Below are 17,157 nucleotides of genomic sequence, written 5' to 3' on the forward strand. Positions count from 1 at the left end.
AGAATTATTAGGGAACTTGAGCATCTCCCCTGGGAAGAGAGACTGAGAGCCCTGGGGCTGTTTAGTGTGGAGAAGAGAAGGCTGAGAGGGATCTGATCAATGTCTATCAATAGCTGAGGGGTGGGGGTCAAGTGGAGGGGGCCAGGCTCTTTTGGGTGGTGCACAGTGGTAAGACAAGGACCAATAGATTCAAGCTTGAACATAGAAGGTTTCAGCTCAACATGAGGAGAAATTTCCTTACAGTGAGGGTGCCAGAGCCCTGGAGCAGGCTGCCCAGAGAGGTTGTGGAGTCTCCTTCTCTGGAGCCTTTCCAAACCCACCTGGATGCATTCCTGTGTGACCTGCCTTAGGTGCTCCTGCTCTGGCAGGGGGTTAGACTTGATGATCTCTGGAGGTCGCTTCCAAGCTCTAACATTCTGTGATTCTGTGATTCATAGGATGGGTTAGCTCGTCAAGGACCTTAAAGATCATCTAGTTTCAACTCTCCTGCCACAGACAGGGGCAGCTCTCCCTGGACCAGCTTGCTCAAGGCCCCATCCAGCCTGGCCTTGAACACCACATCACATTTTCTTTCTGTGGTACCAAAGAAGTCGATCACCTCAAAAAGCAGCCAGCTAGCAAGAGCTCTGCCAGCAGGCTCTCTGTATGCTTCTGGCAGTTATGGTAACATTTGTCACATTTTCCTAGTTAATTTTCTTCCTCCTATGGTTGTTGTTTCTGTGAGCTCTTGACAGAGGGGAAGCTGCATTTACATGAGGGGCTGAATCTGTGCATCAAAAGTGCAGCTAATTGATGGATAAACTGAGAAATTCGTACCCCCTCTCTCCCCTCCTTTTCAGCTTTGATGATCTTTAGTAGGATATTTGCAAAGCTGTCCTAGAATTTTCACACCTCACCTCTTCTACAAAGAAAAATAAATTAATTAGTGTGTTAGAAGAATTACTGAAAACTACTTTCATTTTGTGGCATTTTCAATTTATGGAGGGTCTTTGATGTAACATCAGAATAGGCAAGGCTATGTACATAGAAGCTTTAAGAAACCTTGGGAGCTTGAGTTCTAGAATATTTTGTAATACCTTTGTTTTAACTAATTCTTCTTCTCCCTCTCTACCTGCCTTGTCTTCTGCAGGAAATAAAGAAGGACATGAAGAAAGAAAACACTGCCAACAAACCACCAGAGAAGCCTATAAATGAAGTTTCCAATGGAAGCCCTTTACTGTTGTCTGAGACAATTATTAGAACCAACAAAAAAGGTATGGTACATGGAACCTTAAATACAGATTACATTCAGACATTTGAAAGAAAAGAAGAAAAAGAAATCAACTTTGTTTCTAGAGATAAAGCTGGAGTCTATATATCCCTAAAGGCACACCGGGAATGAAAAAAACCCCAAAACCCAATAAAAAAGATCTCCTTGTCCTCTTAGACTGTTTAATATTGCCACATTAATCTGCACAGACATTCTTCCTAAAGAAATCCTTCCTAGATGCATTTAATTAAGGAGAGATGTATTTGGAGATTACTAAAGCTAATTAGAGTAAGGAACTGGCAGCTTGCATGTAGGGAGCTTTTGCAGGTTGATATGAAGGATCTGGAGGTGCTGGAACATGTCCAGAGAAGGACCACAAGGGTGAGCAGAGGGCTGGAGCTGCTCTGCTCTGAGGACACACTGAGAGAGTTTGGGTTGTGCAGTCTGAAGAGGAGAAGGCCCCCAGGAGACCTTCTGGTGGCCTTCCAGGATCTGAAGGGGGCTGCAAGAAAGCTGGGGAGGGACTTTTGAGGGTGTCAGGGAGTGACAGGACTGGGGGGAATGGATCCAAGCTGGAGGAAAGGAGATTTAGGTTAGACATCAGGAAGAAATTCTTCCCCATGAGGGTTGTGAGAGACTGGCAGAGGTTGCCCAGGGAGGTGGTGGAAGCCTCATCCCTGGAGGTTTTTGCAGCCAGGCTGGATGTGGCTGTGAGCAACCTGCTGTAGTGTGATGTGTCCCTGCCCATGGCAGGGGGTTGGAACTGGATGATCCTTGAGATCCCTTCCAGCCCTGACAATTGTATGATGTCACTCCACATTCATGTGTTCAAGTTCTGTCTGGAACAGTGACTGCTAACTGAGATAAAACATTAAGAAAGACAACAAAAAGAGCGGAAAGCATAAATCTTGATGTTTTAGTTTCCTGGGCAGTGTCTGTCACAATCTTCTGTTTCAGGATGCAGTGTGTACTCTTCACATCTGCCTTGATGCCCAGTGCAGAGGCTTAAGTTACTAAAATGAAAGCCTGCAGGTCTCTTGTCTCTTCCCTTACCCCCAGATCTGCTCTCAGAAATATCACAACAGAATATAACAACCAAAACTTTGCAATATAAAAGCTGGGTTTTTTCTTTAGGTTATGTTTCTGCTCTCCTTTGTTTGTGGGAGGACAATTGGCCATATGCATTAGATGAGCTGCACTTCTTTCCTGGAAAATTCACTGGATAGTTTCTTGTTTACTGTCTTAGAATAATCTCCTGTCATTAATCATTGCTGTAATGTAATTTCCATTTTGGAATGTTTTCTGTACTGTTAGGACTATCCATATGGAAATTTTCCTCTTCCAGGGAATATTAGCAGGGAATGTTTTATTTGAGCTGCAATTTGACTAAGAGTTCTTAAACCTAAGGTTTCCAAGTGCAAGTGAGGAAGATTTAATAATCTCTGCAATATGCATGACTTCCTTTCAAATGCAGGGGGGAATAATCTGCACCTCTTCTGCAAGGATTGATGTCCTCTGAAAGAAAAAAAAAAGGTGGAAATAAATCTCAGAAAGCTTTGTTTTTTGAGATTGCAATGTCATCTTGAATCTGGACACATGTCCAACATTGCTGCTTTGGGTCATAGGTTTTTCCAAGTAACAGCAGAATTAAGTTACCAAGAATTACTCTCTTTTCATGGCTGCTGTACAGAACCATATGAGGAGTTGGGAAATTGTCTAGGGACCAAGTCTGTTCCATATCGCTTCAGCTCCTAGTTGGAGGAGGCTAATGGCAGATGCAGAGATTCACTTCAGTCACAAGGGGATAACACTCCAAATATGATGATGCTTAGAGCACAGACTTTCTCCTCTTTTTTTTTTTTTTTTCCTTCTGGCCCAAAGGCCTTAAGGGATTCAGGAGATCATAGAATCATAGAATTGTTAGGGTTGGAAAGGACTTAAGGATCATCTAGTTGCAACCCACCTGCCATGGACAGGGACACTTCACACTAGAAGATAAAGAAGTTCTCTTTGTCTTTTTGTCAGTGGACAACTCCAGACTTCATATTTATTGAAGGGGGAGAAGCAAAGACTGACACAAAGATCTGTAGCTTGAAGAAAGAGTTAAGTCTAGAAATAACAGATTTCATAGTAGGATGTTGCTGCATTGGTGGGGATTGCACTTCTCATGGCTACCTCTACATTGTGTCAGGGTTGGTAAATTTTTCATCTTGGCTGCTTCTTCACAGCTGTTGCCGTTGCAGCAGGTCATACTCCAGCAGTACAGCTAAGGATGCACAGAGCATAATAAGGCCAACAGAGCTTCCTCTCTTTTGTCCTGGGGCCATGGTACTAAAGTAACCTTAAGTGAGAACAGCTAAGCAAATTGCTGTGTTCAGCAATAAAAACTCTTCTAAGATCTTCTAAAATTGAGCAACATGGTTTACTGGAAAGTGACTCTACCCATGGCAGGGATTTGGAACTAGGTTATCTTCAAGGTTCCTTCCAACCTAAACCATTCTATGAATCTCTGTGGCAAGTGTGGCAGTTTTTTACTGAAAAGGCAGCCCTAAATGCCACAGGGTAGTCATAGAATGGCTTAAGTTGGAAGGGACCTTAGAGATCATCTACCCCAACCTCCCTGCCATGGGCAGAGATGCCTCTCAATGAGACTTGGCTGACCAGGGCCTCAGCCAGCCTGCCCTCCTCCCAGGGAGGAGGCATCCACAGCCTCTCTGGGCAGCCTATTTAAGAGTCTCACCACCCTCCTACTGAAGAACTTCTTTCTCAGCTCCAGTCTACCCCTCCTCTCCCTCAGCTTCAAACCATTCCCCCTTGGCCTGTCTCTAGATACCCTGAGAAATCCCTCTGCATCCTTCCTGTATGATCCCTTCATTGGTATTGGAAGGCAGCTTTAAGGTCCCCCTGGAGTCTTCTCTTTTCCAGGCTGAACACCCCCAGCTCCCTCAGCCTGTCCTCATAGCAGAACTGCTCCAGCCCTTGGATCATCTTTGTAGCCCTCCTCTGGACTCACTCCAACAGCTCTGTGTCCTTCTTCTGTTCTTATATGATTTTTATTAAACTCTACCTCATTCTATTTACTGACCTGAAAGAGAGTACTTCTTTTATTGTTCCTCCTTGTTAGAAGGAGAAGCAGGCATCTAAAGGTCTTCAGGCACTGTTGAGCAGTGAAAATAGTACCCAGCATTATTATTTATTTGTTTGGACCATGTAATATTGCTGCTTGAAACTTTAGAGCAGATGTAGTGGTGTGGGAGCAAAGCTTTCTGTGCTGATGCATTGTTTTTGTTACCAAGATGATGCTAAGTGCTTTTCTACTGCAGTGGTGTTGGGTTGCTTAGTTTTACTACTTCACTTGTTGGCCTAATTCAAGTGGCAGTGCTTTAGCAAGCACTGACATTTTGAGCAGAAGAATATTGGCCTCTTCAGCTTCTGGCATGTAGAGAGGTTTTCCTTGAGGAATATTGAGAAATATCCAACAGTGGTATTCAAGGGAAACAGCTAAATTATTTGTAAATAACATCTAAGTGGCTAAGAGGCAAAGAATGGATTTTTGAGCAGAAGAGATGCTTAGGATCCAACTTTAGCCTGTTTATGCTATTTTAAAACACTGTATTGAAATTAGGGGCTCATAGAATAAAATCAAGTCTAAATTACAATGCCTCTTGTAAAGGCTTATTTCCTGAAGTGATTTACCAGCAGTCCTGGCTAACCAGGGAGGTCCCAGTGGACTGGAGATTAACAAATTTGATGCCCATCTACCAGAAAGGCCAGAAGGAGGATCTGGGGCTGTGCAGACCCATCAGTCTGACTGTGGTGTCATGGAGCAGGTCATCTTGAGTGCCATAACACAGCATTTACAGGACAATCAGACCCAGTCAGCACAGGTTCATGAAGGGCAAGTCCTGCTTAACAAACCTCATCTCCTTCTATGACAATGTGATGACCCCCTTGGTGGGTGAGGGAAAGGCTGTGGACTTCAGTAAAGCCTTTGCTACTGTTCCCCACATCACAGAAAGAATGACTGCCCTAGGCCTGGACAGATGTACCCTGCTGGATCAAGCCCTGGCTGGATGGCTGGGCCCAAAGAGTGGCTGTGACTGAAGTTAAATCCAGTTGGTGGCCAGTCCCAAGTGGTGTTCCCCAGGGCTCAGTGCTGGGAACACTTCTGCTGCCCAGGGAGGTGGTTGAGTCACCAACCCTGGATGTGTTTAAAGGTGGTTTGGATGTGGTGCTTGGGGATTGGTTTAGAGGTGAACTTTGTAGAGTAGGGTTGGACTTGGTGATCCTGAGGGTCTTTTCCAACCTGAATGTTTGTGTGACTCTGTGATGTTGACAAGGAGAGGGAGAGTATCCTCAGTAAGGTGGCAGGCAGCACTAAGTTAGGTGGGAGAGCTGATCTGCTGGAGGGTAGGAAGGCTCTGCAGAGGGACCTGGCCAAGCTGGATTGATGGGCTGAGGCCAACCACATGGGCTTCAATGAAGGCCAAGTGCTGAGTCCTGCACTTGGACCTCAGCAACCCTGAGCAACACTACAGGCTGAGGGCTGAGTGGCCAGAAAGCTGCCTGGCAGAAAAGGACCTGTGGGTGTTGATCAGCAGCCAGCTGAACGTCAGCCAGGCCTGTGCCCAGGATGCCAGCAGCATCCTGGCCTGCATCAGGAATATTTTTCATCCTGTAAAGTTTCTTGCTGACTACAAATACCAGTGACCTAGTGGAAACAGATGGTGGAAATGGCTGCTGCAGAGGACATCATTTCAGCACTGGTACACTGGGTGTTGATGCATTTGTGAGGGTTAATATGTGTAGGCATTTCCTCTCTTTACAGAGCTGTAATAGGACTAGATCTGAGAAACAATGGATTTGTCTTCCAGGACTGCCACAAAGTTCCTGTGTAACTTTTTGCTAAATCACTTCAACTCTGTTGGCAAAATTACCCCACTTTAATTTCCAAGGTCAACTATCTTAATAGGTACTGCTTTTTTCAGGTAGGCAGAGGAATTTGTTGCAGTTGCACATCCAAATTTATTCATAACTGTCAGGTTATGAGAATTCCATGTGTCTCTGCCTCAGGAAAAACCTGGCTTTGTACCTGCCTCATAAAGATGGTAAGGTCTGTTACAGAATCACAGGATCATTGAGGCTGGAATAGACCTCTGAGATCATCAAGTCCAGCCTATGACCTAAAACCACCACATCCGAAGAGGTGATTCTGCCACTTTGCTCTGGTGAGACCTCACCTGGAGTATTGTATATAGGTCTGGAGCCCTCAGTATAGGAAGGGCATGGACCTGATGGAGCACGTCGAGAGGAAGGACATGAGAATGATCAGGGGGTTGGAGCAGCTCTGCTATGAGGACAGGCTGAGGGAGCTGGGGGTGTTCAGCCTGGAGAAGAGAAGGCTCCAGGAAGACCTTAGAGCAGCCTGCCAGTACCTGAAGGGGGCTACAAGAAGACTGCAGAGGGACTGTTTGCAAAGGCCTGCAGTGACAGGACAAGGGGCAAAGGGAAATAAGAGCAGAGCAGATTGATATTGGATGGGGGGAACAAGTTCTGCACCATGAGGCTGGTGGAACACTGCAACAGGTTGCCCAGGGAGCTAGTTGAGGCCCCATCCTTGGAGATATTCAAGGTGAGGCTGGAGAAGGCTGTGAGCAACCTGCTGTAGTGGAGGATGTCCCTACTGACAGGGGGGGTTGGACTGGATGAGCTTTGGAGGTCTCTTCCAACCCAAACCATTCCATGGTTCTATAACTTATTTTAGGATAGTTTTGTTTGGATTTTTAAGTATCCTATTTTCCAGGATCCTCTTTTTAAGTATCCCATTTATTCTGCTGGTTTGTGTAACTGGCAAGAGGAGCCCAGTTGCATGGGCCAAATCATGAAACTGGAGCTTGTAAGCAAGGTGCCAACAATAGTTATATAAGTAAAGAGATTTGAGGAGAAGTTACATTGCCTTGCCAGATGTATTTGTTTTATATAAACTGTGACTGCAGTCTGCATTCAGGTTTAGACCAAGCCAACAAGTCTGGAACAGCTCATTGTGTGTTACATTGTCTTAATCAGAGCCAAACACTGAAAGAAAGGAAATGTGATTTGTTTTGCTCTTGTTCTCCTGAGAATTCTTTATTTTACCTTCCACTCTACATACTAAAAAGAATTTGCATTCTATCCTAAAAGGAAGAGATTTGTGAAGGTGGATTTGATAGGTTTCTGTGATAAATAAGAAACCTGTTGTATGCAGATCTGAAATTGAAGTCTGTTGTAAATTAGAGAATCATAGAATGATACAATTGTTAGGATTGGAAGGGACCTCAAGGATCATTCAGTTCCAACCCCCCCTGCCATGGGCAGGGACATCTCATGCTAGATCAGGTTGCCCAGAGCCACATCCAGCTTGGCCTTGAAAACCTCCAGGGATGAGGCTTCCACCACCTCCCTGAGCAACCTGTGCCAGTGTCTCACCACCCTCATGGTGTAAAACTTCTTCCTAACATCCAATCTGAATCTCCCCACTTCTAGTTTTGTTCCATTCCCCCAGTCCTGTCACTCCCTGACACCCTCAAAAGTCCCTCCCCAGCTTTCTTGTAGTCCCCTTCAGATCCTGGAAGGCCACAAGAAGGTCTCCTGGGAGCCTTCTCTTCTCCAGACTGCACAACCCCAACTCTTTCAGTCTGTCCTCATATGGGAGATGCTAGAGAAAGGTAAAAATGATTCATCCTTTTTCATCTGTTTTCTTCTATTTGGATCAATAGTTTCATGATTGTTTGGATCCAAACCCACACCCCATTTATAAAAGTGACAAGCTGATGATGGCAAAGCAGACTTGTGTCTTGACTCTGAGTTTTATATTAAGTAATGTATGCAGGGTAGGATTCTGCTCATATTTTTTCAACAGAAAGGCAAATATCCAAATTTCCACCATGAAATCTTTTATCACTAAGCTGGTACAAACAATTGCCTTTGTCATGTGCCAGTTGTGTTGGATCCAGGTTGGACATAGTGAGGAAGTGCTTTACAAGGAGAGTGGTGAAATACTGGAAGAGGCTGCCCAGGGATGTGGGTGAGGCCCTGTGCCTGGAGACGTTCAAGATCAGGCTTGGTGTGGCAATGGGCAGCCTGATCCAGTTGGAAGTGTCCCTGCTGACTGCAGGGGGGTTGGACAAGATGACCTTTGAGGATCCCCTCCAACCCAAACCATTCTGTGCTCTATGACAGACTGAGATAATCAGGTAGTCAGGAGCATGGAGGTAGGCTCTGCTCAGGGATGCCCAAGGACAGGACAAGGGGCATTGGGTGCAAGCTGGAGCAGAGGAGGTTCCAAGTGAACAGCAGGAAAAACTTTTTCACTGGAACAGGCTGCCCAAAGAGGTGGTGAAGTCTCCTTCTCTGGAGACATTTCAAACCCACCTGGATGCATTCCTGTGTGACCTACCCTAGGTACTCCTGCTCTGGCAGGGGGGTTGGACTGGAGGATCTTTGGAGGTACCAACCCCAAACTTTCTGTGATTCTGTGACTTCAGTGGTAAAATAGCCAATTAAAGGACCCTTGCACAAGCTTCAGTCATTAACACCAGATACTCCTTTCACTTTAAATAACTTCCAATGCTGTATTTTGCATTTCCCTAGTTTCTTTAGTACCAAGTGTACTGTGTACTGGTTGACAGTAGGCTAAACATGAGCCAGCAGTGTGCCCAGGTGGCCAAGGCCAAAGGCATCCTGGCCTGCATCAGGAATAGTGTGGCCAGCAGGAGCAGGGAAGTCATCCTGCCCTGTGCTCAGCACTGGTTAGATCACACCTTGAGTGCTGGGTCCAGTTCTGGGCTCCTCAGTTCAAGAGAGATGTTGAGATGCTGGAAGGTGTCCAGAGAAGGGCACCAAGGCTGGGGAGGGGTCTGGAGCACAGCCCTGTGAGGAGAGGCTGAGGGAGCTGGGACTGTTCAGCCTGGGGAAGAGGAGGCTCAGGGGAGACCTCATTGCTGTCTACAACTCCCTGAAGGGAGGCTGTAGCCAGGTGGGGGTTGGTCTCTTCTCCCAGGCAAGCAGCACCAGAACAAGAGGACACAGTCTCAAGCTGCACCAGGGGAGGTTTAGGTTGGATGTTAGGAAGAAGTTCTTCCCAGAAAGAGAGATTGGCCATTGGGATGTGCTGCCCAGGGAGGTGGTGGGGTCACCACCCCTGGAAGTGTTTAACAAGAGCCATGATGAGGCACTCAGTGCCATGGTTTGGTTGATTAGGTGATAGGTTGGACTTGAGGATCTTGAAGGTCTTTTCCAACCTGGTTAATTCTGTGATTCTGTGTGTCAAATTCTGTTTGACCTAGGCAAGATTCCAGATGTCTCTGACCTCTCTGATCTGAGATCTAGTTCTCCAAAAGCTGCAAGATGCAGAGTCAGCCCTTACTGCTTCATTTTGCAACTACAGTCATAAGACTTAGTATTTTTTTCAGGCCTAGGAATTGTCAGTTAGACTGCTGACTCAGCACAATGTTATTCTAAATTGTATGGGTCATGGTTAATTCTGGGAATTCGTGAGAGGACTCAGGAAGTGTCCAGGAAATTATTTAAAGTAATTAAAAAAAAACCCTCCAATGGCCTTAGGAAAATCAAAAGATTCGATTACATGCCTGGCAGCTATTGAGCAAATAGAGTAACAAATGTTGAAAGGTTAGCCTGAGGCTGTAGTTTCAGAAAGGTGTTAAACTAACACTACCACCAAAAAAAACCCCAAACCAAAACAAAAGAGCCATCTGCCCTGGTTTTCTTCTTCCCATGTCCTGGTAGAGACATTTGCCTGCATGATGGGCCCAAAGGGGAGAATGAGGGAAGTTAATATTGAAACAGCAAGAAAATTCAGAGGTTGTTTTAAATAGCAGGCCAATGCACTGTCTGCCTCCTCACACAAGCTCTTGATCTGAAAGGATGGCAAGTGCTGGGACAAGCAGAGGGAGCAGCAGTGCTGCCTTTGGTTACAGATGAAAATCATTCTAAAAGTGCTGTGAGGGAGTGATGGTTTGTCAAACTTCTGCAAAGATGGTTCATGGTCATTAGATTAGATCAGCTGCTTAATAGAACCATAGAATGGTTTGGGTTGGAAGGGACCTCCAAAGGTCATCTTGTCAAACCCCACTGCAGTCAGCAGGGACATCCTCCACTAGATCAGGTTGCTCAGAGCCTTGTCCAGCCTCACCTTGAGTATTTCCAGGGATGGGGCCTCAACTACCTTCCTGGGCAACCTCTTGCAGTGTTGCAGTGTTGCAGCAGCCTCCTGCTGCACAACTTGTTCCTCACATCCAATCTCAATCTGCTCTGCTCTCATTTCAAACCATTGCCTCTCATCCTATCACTGCAGGCCTTTGCAAACAGCCTGTCTGCAGCCTTCTTGTAGCCCTTTCAGGTGCTGGAAGGCTGCTCTTAGGTCTCCTCTTAGCCTTCTCTTTTCCATGCTGAACACCCCCAGCTCCCTCAGCCTGTCCTCACAGCAGAGGTGTCCCAGCCCTCCTTAATCAAACAGTTAGGCTGTCTCATCAGTGTGAATGGTCAGCATTGCTCTTCACTGCTGTTGGGAAGGTCCATGGCTGGCTCTGTGGCTCAGAAAAAAAGCAGTCTTGTAGTTGTATGCAAAATGCTTCTTACACAGAACCCTTCTCTCATCCCCACCCTCCATTGTGTAACCACAGAACTGGTTTGGGGGTGGATTTCATCACAGAATCAGCTGACTTGAGCCAGAGGCCTAATTTATTCATAGCTGTGAACTTCGAGGAAATAGCTTCTCATTCCTGTAGCAAGTGTAAGGGAAGAGCCAAGAGGAACCTGACAGCTCTTTTTAGGTAAAGATAGTGTTTGTCCCAGCAAAACTAAAAAAGGATACTGAGACACTCCAAACTTGAAACCTAGACAGACTGGGTTTTAAGTTTTTAATTATTTTAAGTTGAAGTATTTTCTTTCCATGTGTATCTCAACTGCCCTGGCAGCTTCAGAAGTCCTCCACAAACATTTTTATTTCTGTGCAAATCGAGATTCTCCTATGCACTGTATGAAAAACCCACTTAAAAAAAAAAAAAGTAAACTCATAGTGCCAGAGAAATACTACACCTGATAAAGTGCTTTCAAATGCAGAGTGCATTCTGAGCACTTCTTTAGTACTTTATTTTCAGAAGTAAAAGTAATCTTACTACACAAGAGTTTTGTGCTAGACTGTATGATTCAGGAGAGGGTGAGCAGGACCAGGGGCGATGGATGGATTACAGTATCACAGTACATTGGAGGTTGGAAGGGACCTCCAGGGATCAGCCAGTCCAACCCCTTTGCCAAAGCAGGAGCACCCAGGGGAGTCTGCACAGGAATGCATCCAGGTCGGTTTGGAATGTGTCCCGAGAAGGAGACTCCACAACCTCTCTGGGCAGCCTGCTCCAGGGCTCTGCCACCCTCACTGCAAAGAAGTTTCTCCTCCTGTTGAGGTGAAACTTCCTATGTTTAAGCTTGAACCTGTTGTTCCTTGTCTTATTGCTGTGCACCACTGAAAAGAGCCTGGCCCCCTCCACTTGACCCCCACCCCTCAGCTATTGATAGACATTGATCAGATCCCTCTCAGCCTTCTCTTCTCCACACTGAGAAGACTGAGCCCCAGGGCTCTCAGTCTCTCTTCCCAGGGGAGATGCTCAAGTCCCCTAATGATCCTTGTGGCTCTCCTTTGGATTCTCTCCAGCAGGTCTTTCTCTCTCTTGAACTGAGGAGCCCAAAACTGTATAGATGTTACCAAAAAGGCTACCAAGTTGGCAAGGTATGAAAGCAGCCTGCTTGCCTTACCTAACATCAGAAGCCTAGAAAACTCATAAGGAAAACAGAATAAAAAGAGAGGAACAGTAAACTAGAAGAAACATGCTAATGAACATGTCATAGGTAGTGTCCTGATGAAAGTTGGTGGAGGTGACCCAGTGCTAAGACACTGGCATAGAAGTAATTTGTATGAACGCTGCTATAGGGGGAAAAAGATCTGAATTCTTATTCTCTTATGGTCCTTTGCTACCCTGATTTTCAGTTCAGGTTTCATTATCTGTCTGAATTCCAATAGCTTATTGCAGTGAGATAATTTCTTTTACTGCACTATGGCCCCCATCATCTTTGCATCCTAAGTGCCTGCCCTTTCTTTTCAATTATTTATTCCTATACTCTGCAAAATGCACAAATGCTGAGCCCTGATGTAGCTTCTGAAATTTTGTAGAAGCTCAGGCTCCTCTGGGTCCTGCTCCTCGTCTTTCTCCAGCACTTGAGGGTTGCCTTCCCAGTTATCATCACCACTGTACATAAGTAAGGACCGAAGTGTTAAGGAAAGGTTTGGTGACAGGTTCTTTAGGTGATGTTAGGTGCAGTTGTATCCTTGGGTAGAGTTAGGGGAGCTGTACAAGCGGATTGCAGGAATTAGTGAATTTGTCAGGAAGTTTATCCTTGCACAGATCAAAAGTGACATGAAGTCATCACTGCTCACAGCACGTTGGCAGCAGTGGAAATGGTTGTGACCCTAGAGGCAGAGACAAAGCAGGTTAGAGTGATGGAGAGTCACACAAATGTGGTTGGAGGTCCCTTCCCACCCAGGCCATGCTATGGTTCTGTGATTAAAACCATGAGAAATCAGGATATGTGCAAAGTAACTAAGAGGGAATTACAGCTCTGGAAATCAGAGCAGGGGGCATGAGTAGAAGAGAACCAATCAGTTAATGTGTGTTCAAAATCAGAAGGTATTAATGGTGCCTTTGATAATAAACTGTTCCTATAGCATCTGAAATCAGCAGAGGAACAGTCAGGAAAGGGGAGGGCAGATGATAAATGATTCATTTGTTTGCCTCCTCCTTGAAATTCATTTCTTTACCAGCCTGAGATAACAGATGTCTTAAAAGATTAGAATTCACAGGAAAATAACAGAAGACAATGCAATCTGCAGCCAAGAGCATTCTGATAGTCTAAATATTTTGTTTCATAGGTTTTGTCACCTATTGGATCTCACAATCTTGCAAAACTCTTGGATCAGTGAGTGACTTTGCTCACAAGCATTTTGGTTCAGTGAGACTTCCAGTGATGTGTAGCTCTTCTCTGTTTGCTTTATGGTCTGGTGTTGTTCATTGTCACGCAGGCTTTGGTTACATGCAAGTTAGCTGGGCATGGAGAGCTGTATTGTGTCCAGCTCTGGAACCCTCAACACAGGAAGGACATACACCTGATGGAGGAGGTCCAGAGGAGGGCCACAAAAATGATCAGGAGGCTGGAGCACCTCTGCTGGTCAGATTCTATGAAATGTGCAGACTGTCTGTTGTGCTTTTTGCTGGACCTTCTGATCACTGGTGAGAACAAATTTCCAAGGTAGCTCAGAACAGCCTCTATATTCACCTTCACTCTGGGCCCATTTCTCTGCAGTCACTATTCACTAGGTGAGGGTCTTGCCTTAATATGCTGATCTCTTCAGGGATTGCTGGCTCCCACCACCCAGGCCTGTGGTGAAGATGACAAAGAATACTTCAAGCTGAGACTTGTTATAATCAAACTTTTGCAATCCAAGCCAAACTTGGCACTGTGGGTTTCTACATTGAGAACACACTGCATTCAGAGAACTGGAAACAGAATAAGATGTGAAGTAATTATTCTGACTCAGAAAGGGGGGATTTATGTACTCCCACATGAAGAAAAAGGCTGGATACATTGAGGAATAGTGTGGATGGATCTCTGCTAACTGAAGTAAGGATAGAGGGACTGACAGTTCTGAGCTGCTGCCAGTGCTGGGGACTGCAAAAGGGGGACCATGTTTGCATAGTCACTCTGCCTTTGTCTGCAAGCAAACATGCTGCCATGAATCACTGAATCACAGAATGCTAGGGCTTGGAAGGGACCTCCAGAGATCATCCAGCCCAACCCCTCTGCCAGAGTAGGAGCACCTAAGGCAGGTCACACAGGAACACATCAAGGTGGGTTTTGAAAGGCTCCAGAGAAGACTCCACAACCTCTCTGGGCAGCCCAGGGTTCCAGGGCTCCATCACCCTCACCATACAGAAGTGTCTCCTGGTGTTGAGGTGGAACCTCCTGTGTTCCAGCTTGTACCTATTGTTCCTTGTCCTGTCACTGGGCACCACCACAAAGAGCCTGGCACCTGCATCCTGACACCCAGTCCTCAGATATTGGTAGACATTGATCAGATCTCCTCTCAGCCTTCTCTTCTCTAATCTAAACAGTCCCAGGGCTCTCAGTCTTTCATCATAGCAGAGATCTTCAAGTCCCTCAATCATCATCTCTTTCCAGAGATCCCTGTCTCTCTTGAATTGGGGAGCCCAAAACTGGAAAAAAAATCATCAAGTGTAGTGAGCCATGCCCTTGAAAGCAGCAGGTTAGTTTGGATTATAGCATTTTCATGATAGGAGCTGAGAAATAATAACAAACCTTACCCTGAGGAGTGCAATTGTGCCCACGTGGCCAAGAAAGCCAAAGGCATCCTGGCTGGGATCAGCAATGCTGTGTCCAGCAGGAGCAGGGAGGGGATTGTCCCCTGGCACTCAGCTCTGGGGAGGCCACACCTGGAGTGCTGTGTCCAGTTTGGGCACCTCAATCCAAGAGAGATGTGGAGGTGCTGGAGGCAGTGCAGAGGAGGGCAAGGAAGCTGGGAAGGGCCTGGAGAAGAAATCTGATGGAGAGAGACTGAAGGAGCTGGGGATGGTTAGTGTGAAACAGAGGAGGCTGAGGGCAGACCTCATTGCTGTCTACAACTACCTGAAAGGAGGTTGTGGAGAGGCTGCTGCTGGTCTCTTCTCACAGGTGATAGAACAAAAGGGAACAGCCTCAAGCTGCAGCAGGGTAGGTTTAGACTGGACATTAGGAAGAATTTTTCCACAGCAGGAGTGGTCAGGCATTGGCACAGGCTGCCCAGGGAAGTGGTGGAGTCACCAACCCTGGATGTGTTTAAAGGTCATTTGGATGTGGTGCTTGGGGATCTGGTTTAGGGCTGAACCTTGCAGAGTAGGACTAATGGTTTGACTTGGTGATGCTGAGGCTCTTTTCCAACCTGAATGTTTCAGTGGTTCTGTGAATTGAGGCTCCTCCTGGTATGTTTTCCTTCTAGTAGAGCTGAAGGACAGGTAGTTGTATAACCTGGCACACTGAGCTTCTGCATGTCAGCAGCCCAGTGGGCAGCCCTGCCACAGCTCTGTTCTCTGCAAGGTTTTGCAAATGTCATGGCCCCGTGGGGGGCATGTGCTTGAGTGTTCCTGCCCAAGTGACTCCTCAGCTTGGTGTAAGTGTTGCAGAATCAGACCCACCAGGCTGACTGAGTCACTTTTCCAGTCTACCTGCTCATCTCCTAGCTTCCAAATTTAATGTAGTTTACCTCATTTTAGAAACACTACTGAAGGGGAAAGTGAAGTATCTGCTCTGTCTGTGGATGTAGTAGTATTTTTTGTTTAACTTTCTTGCTTTTAATCATAGAATTGTTAGGGTTGGAAGGGACCTCAAGGATCATCCAGTTCCAACCCCCCTGCCATGGGCAGGGATACCTCACACTACATCAGGTTGCTCAGAGCTACATCCAGCCTGGCCTTAAAAACCTCCAGGGAGAGACATCAAAATTAATATTTCAATTGTCTAGGTATTGTAGAAGAAAACAAGATTCTAGGTTAAAAGTCTGAGTGATGTTCTAAGCACGGTAAGAAAGAGTTTGGGTTGATTTCTTGGGGCGTATGTGTTATTGCATGTGTTCATTGTGCAGTGGCTCTCAAAACTGATTGCTGTATTTTTTCCATCACTTCCTGAGGAATGTATTTAATGGATGTTGTTACCTGATGGAGTGAAAATCAAATTTTGACAATGTTGAGTTTTTGGGGTTTTTTTGCCCTGACAGAGGCTTGCTTGAACCTGCCATAGCAGAGGGCATTAGGGAGATTGAGAAGCTGTCATAAAGCACTGATCCTCTGGTAGCTAAAAATGAAGCAACCCTGTTACTAGAATTCTTTAAGAAGAAGCTGTTCTCCTCAAAACTTCTCTGAAACACTTTTTTCTAGCTAAGTTGGACGGATGTCCGCTACCAGACAGCAAGCTGATGGTACAAAGTTAGTATTTTTGGAGGTCACTGTGTAGGAATCCATGTGGTTTGATGTAAATGCTTTTGTTTATTGAGAGGAGAACCAGTGTGGGTTGGGGAGTGATCTGGTGGAGAGCAGCATAGGGGAAAGGGACCTGGGAGTCCATGAGCCAGCAATGTGCCCTCAAGTGGCATCCTGAGGTAGGTTAGAAGAAGCATGGTCAGTAAGTCAAGAGAGGTTCTCCTGCCCTTCTGCTCTACCCTGGTGAGGCTGCATCTGGAATATTGTGTCCTGTTCTGGGCCTTTCAGTTCAAGAAGGACCTCAGGGAACTGCTTGAGAGAGTCCATGGCAGAGCCCCCAAGCTGCTGCAGGCAGTGGAAGATCTCCCTGTGAGGCCAGGCTGAGGGAGCTGGGGCTTGGAGCTTGGAGCAGAGGAGCCTGAGGGCTGCCCTCAGTGCTGCTCAGGGATGTCCAAGGACAGGACAAGGGGCACTGGGTGCCAGCTGGAGCAGAGGAGGTGCCATGGGAACAGGAGGGAAAACTTTCTCACTTTTCTAGCATTTCTTGGTGCTTTGGGTTAGACTTCAGTAATGATCTTGGCCTCAGAAGTGTTTCAGGCTGCTTGTCAAATGGAGCAGCCTGGCTCCTGCTGTGGCATACAGAAGTCCTCCACTTCTCAGTTAATTGATAGTTTTCTCCTAAAAGCATCTGACCACTGCTGCTACACTGGTGCTGTAAATGACTGCCAGTAATTACTGCTGTTATGCAAAAGACTCACACCATAAAAGACTTAAATATTGCTGCATGTTTTTAGCAAAGGCATGATAATTGAGCAAGTGAGGATTGCTGTG

General features: G+C 46.1%; 1 protein-coding gene across 1 annotated transcript in view; it reads left to right on the forward strand.

The window, feature by feature from the left end:
• Window positions 1–1,129: 1,129 nt before the first annotated feature.
• Window positions 1,130–17,157, forward strand: part of SH3KBP1 (SH3 domain containing kinase binding protein 1) — a 114,079-nt gene continuing 98,051 nt past the window's right edge. Inside the window, exon 1 of the mRNA XM_054381236.1 lies at window positions 1,130–1,253. Within this exon, the coding sequence (XP_054237211.1) occupies window positions 1,145–1,253 (109 nt within the window). The 5' untranslated portion in view covers window positions 1,130–1,144. The remainder of the gene's footprint in view (window positions 1,254–17,157) is intronic.

The sequence above is a fragment of the Indicator indicator genome, chromosome 1, assembly GCF_027791375.1.
Source record: "Indicator indicator isolate 239-I01 chromosome 1, UM_Iind_1.1, whole genome shotgun sequence".
NCBI classification, from domain to species: domain Eukaryota; kingdom Metazoa; phylum Chordata; class Aves; order Piciformes; family Indicatoridae; genus Indicator; species Indicator indicator.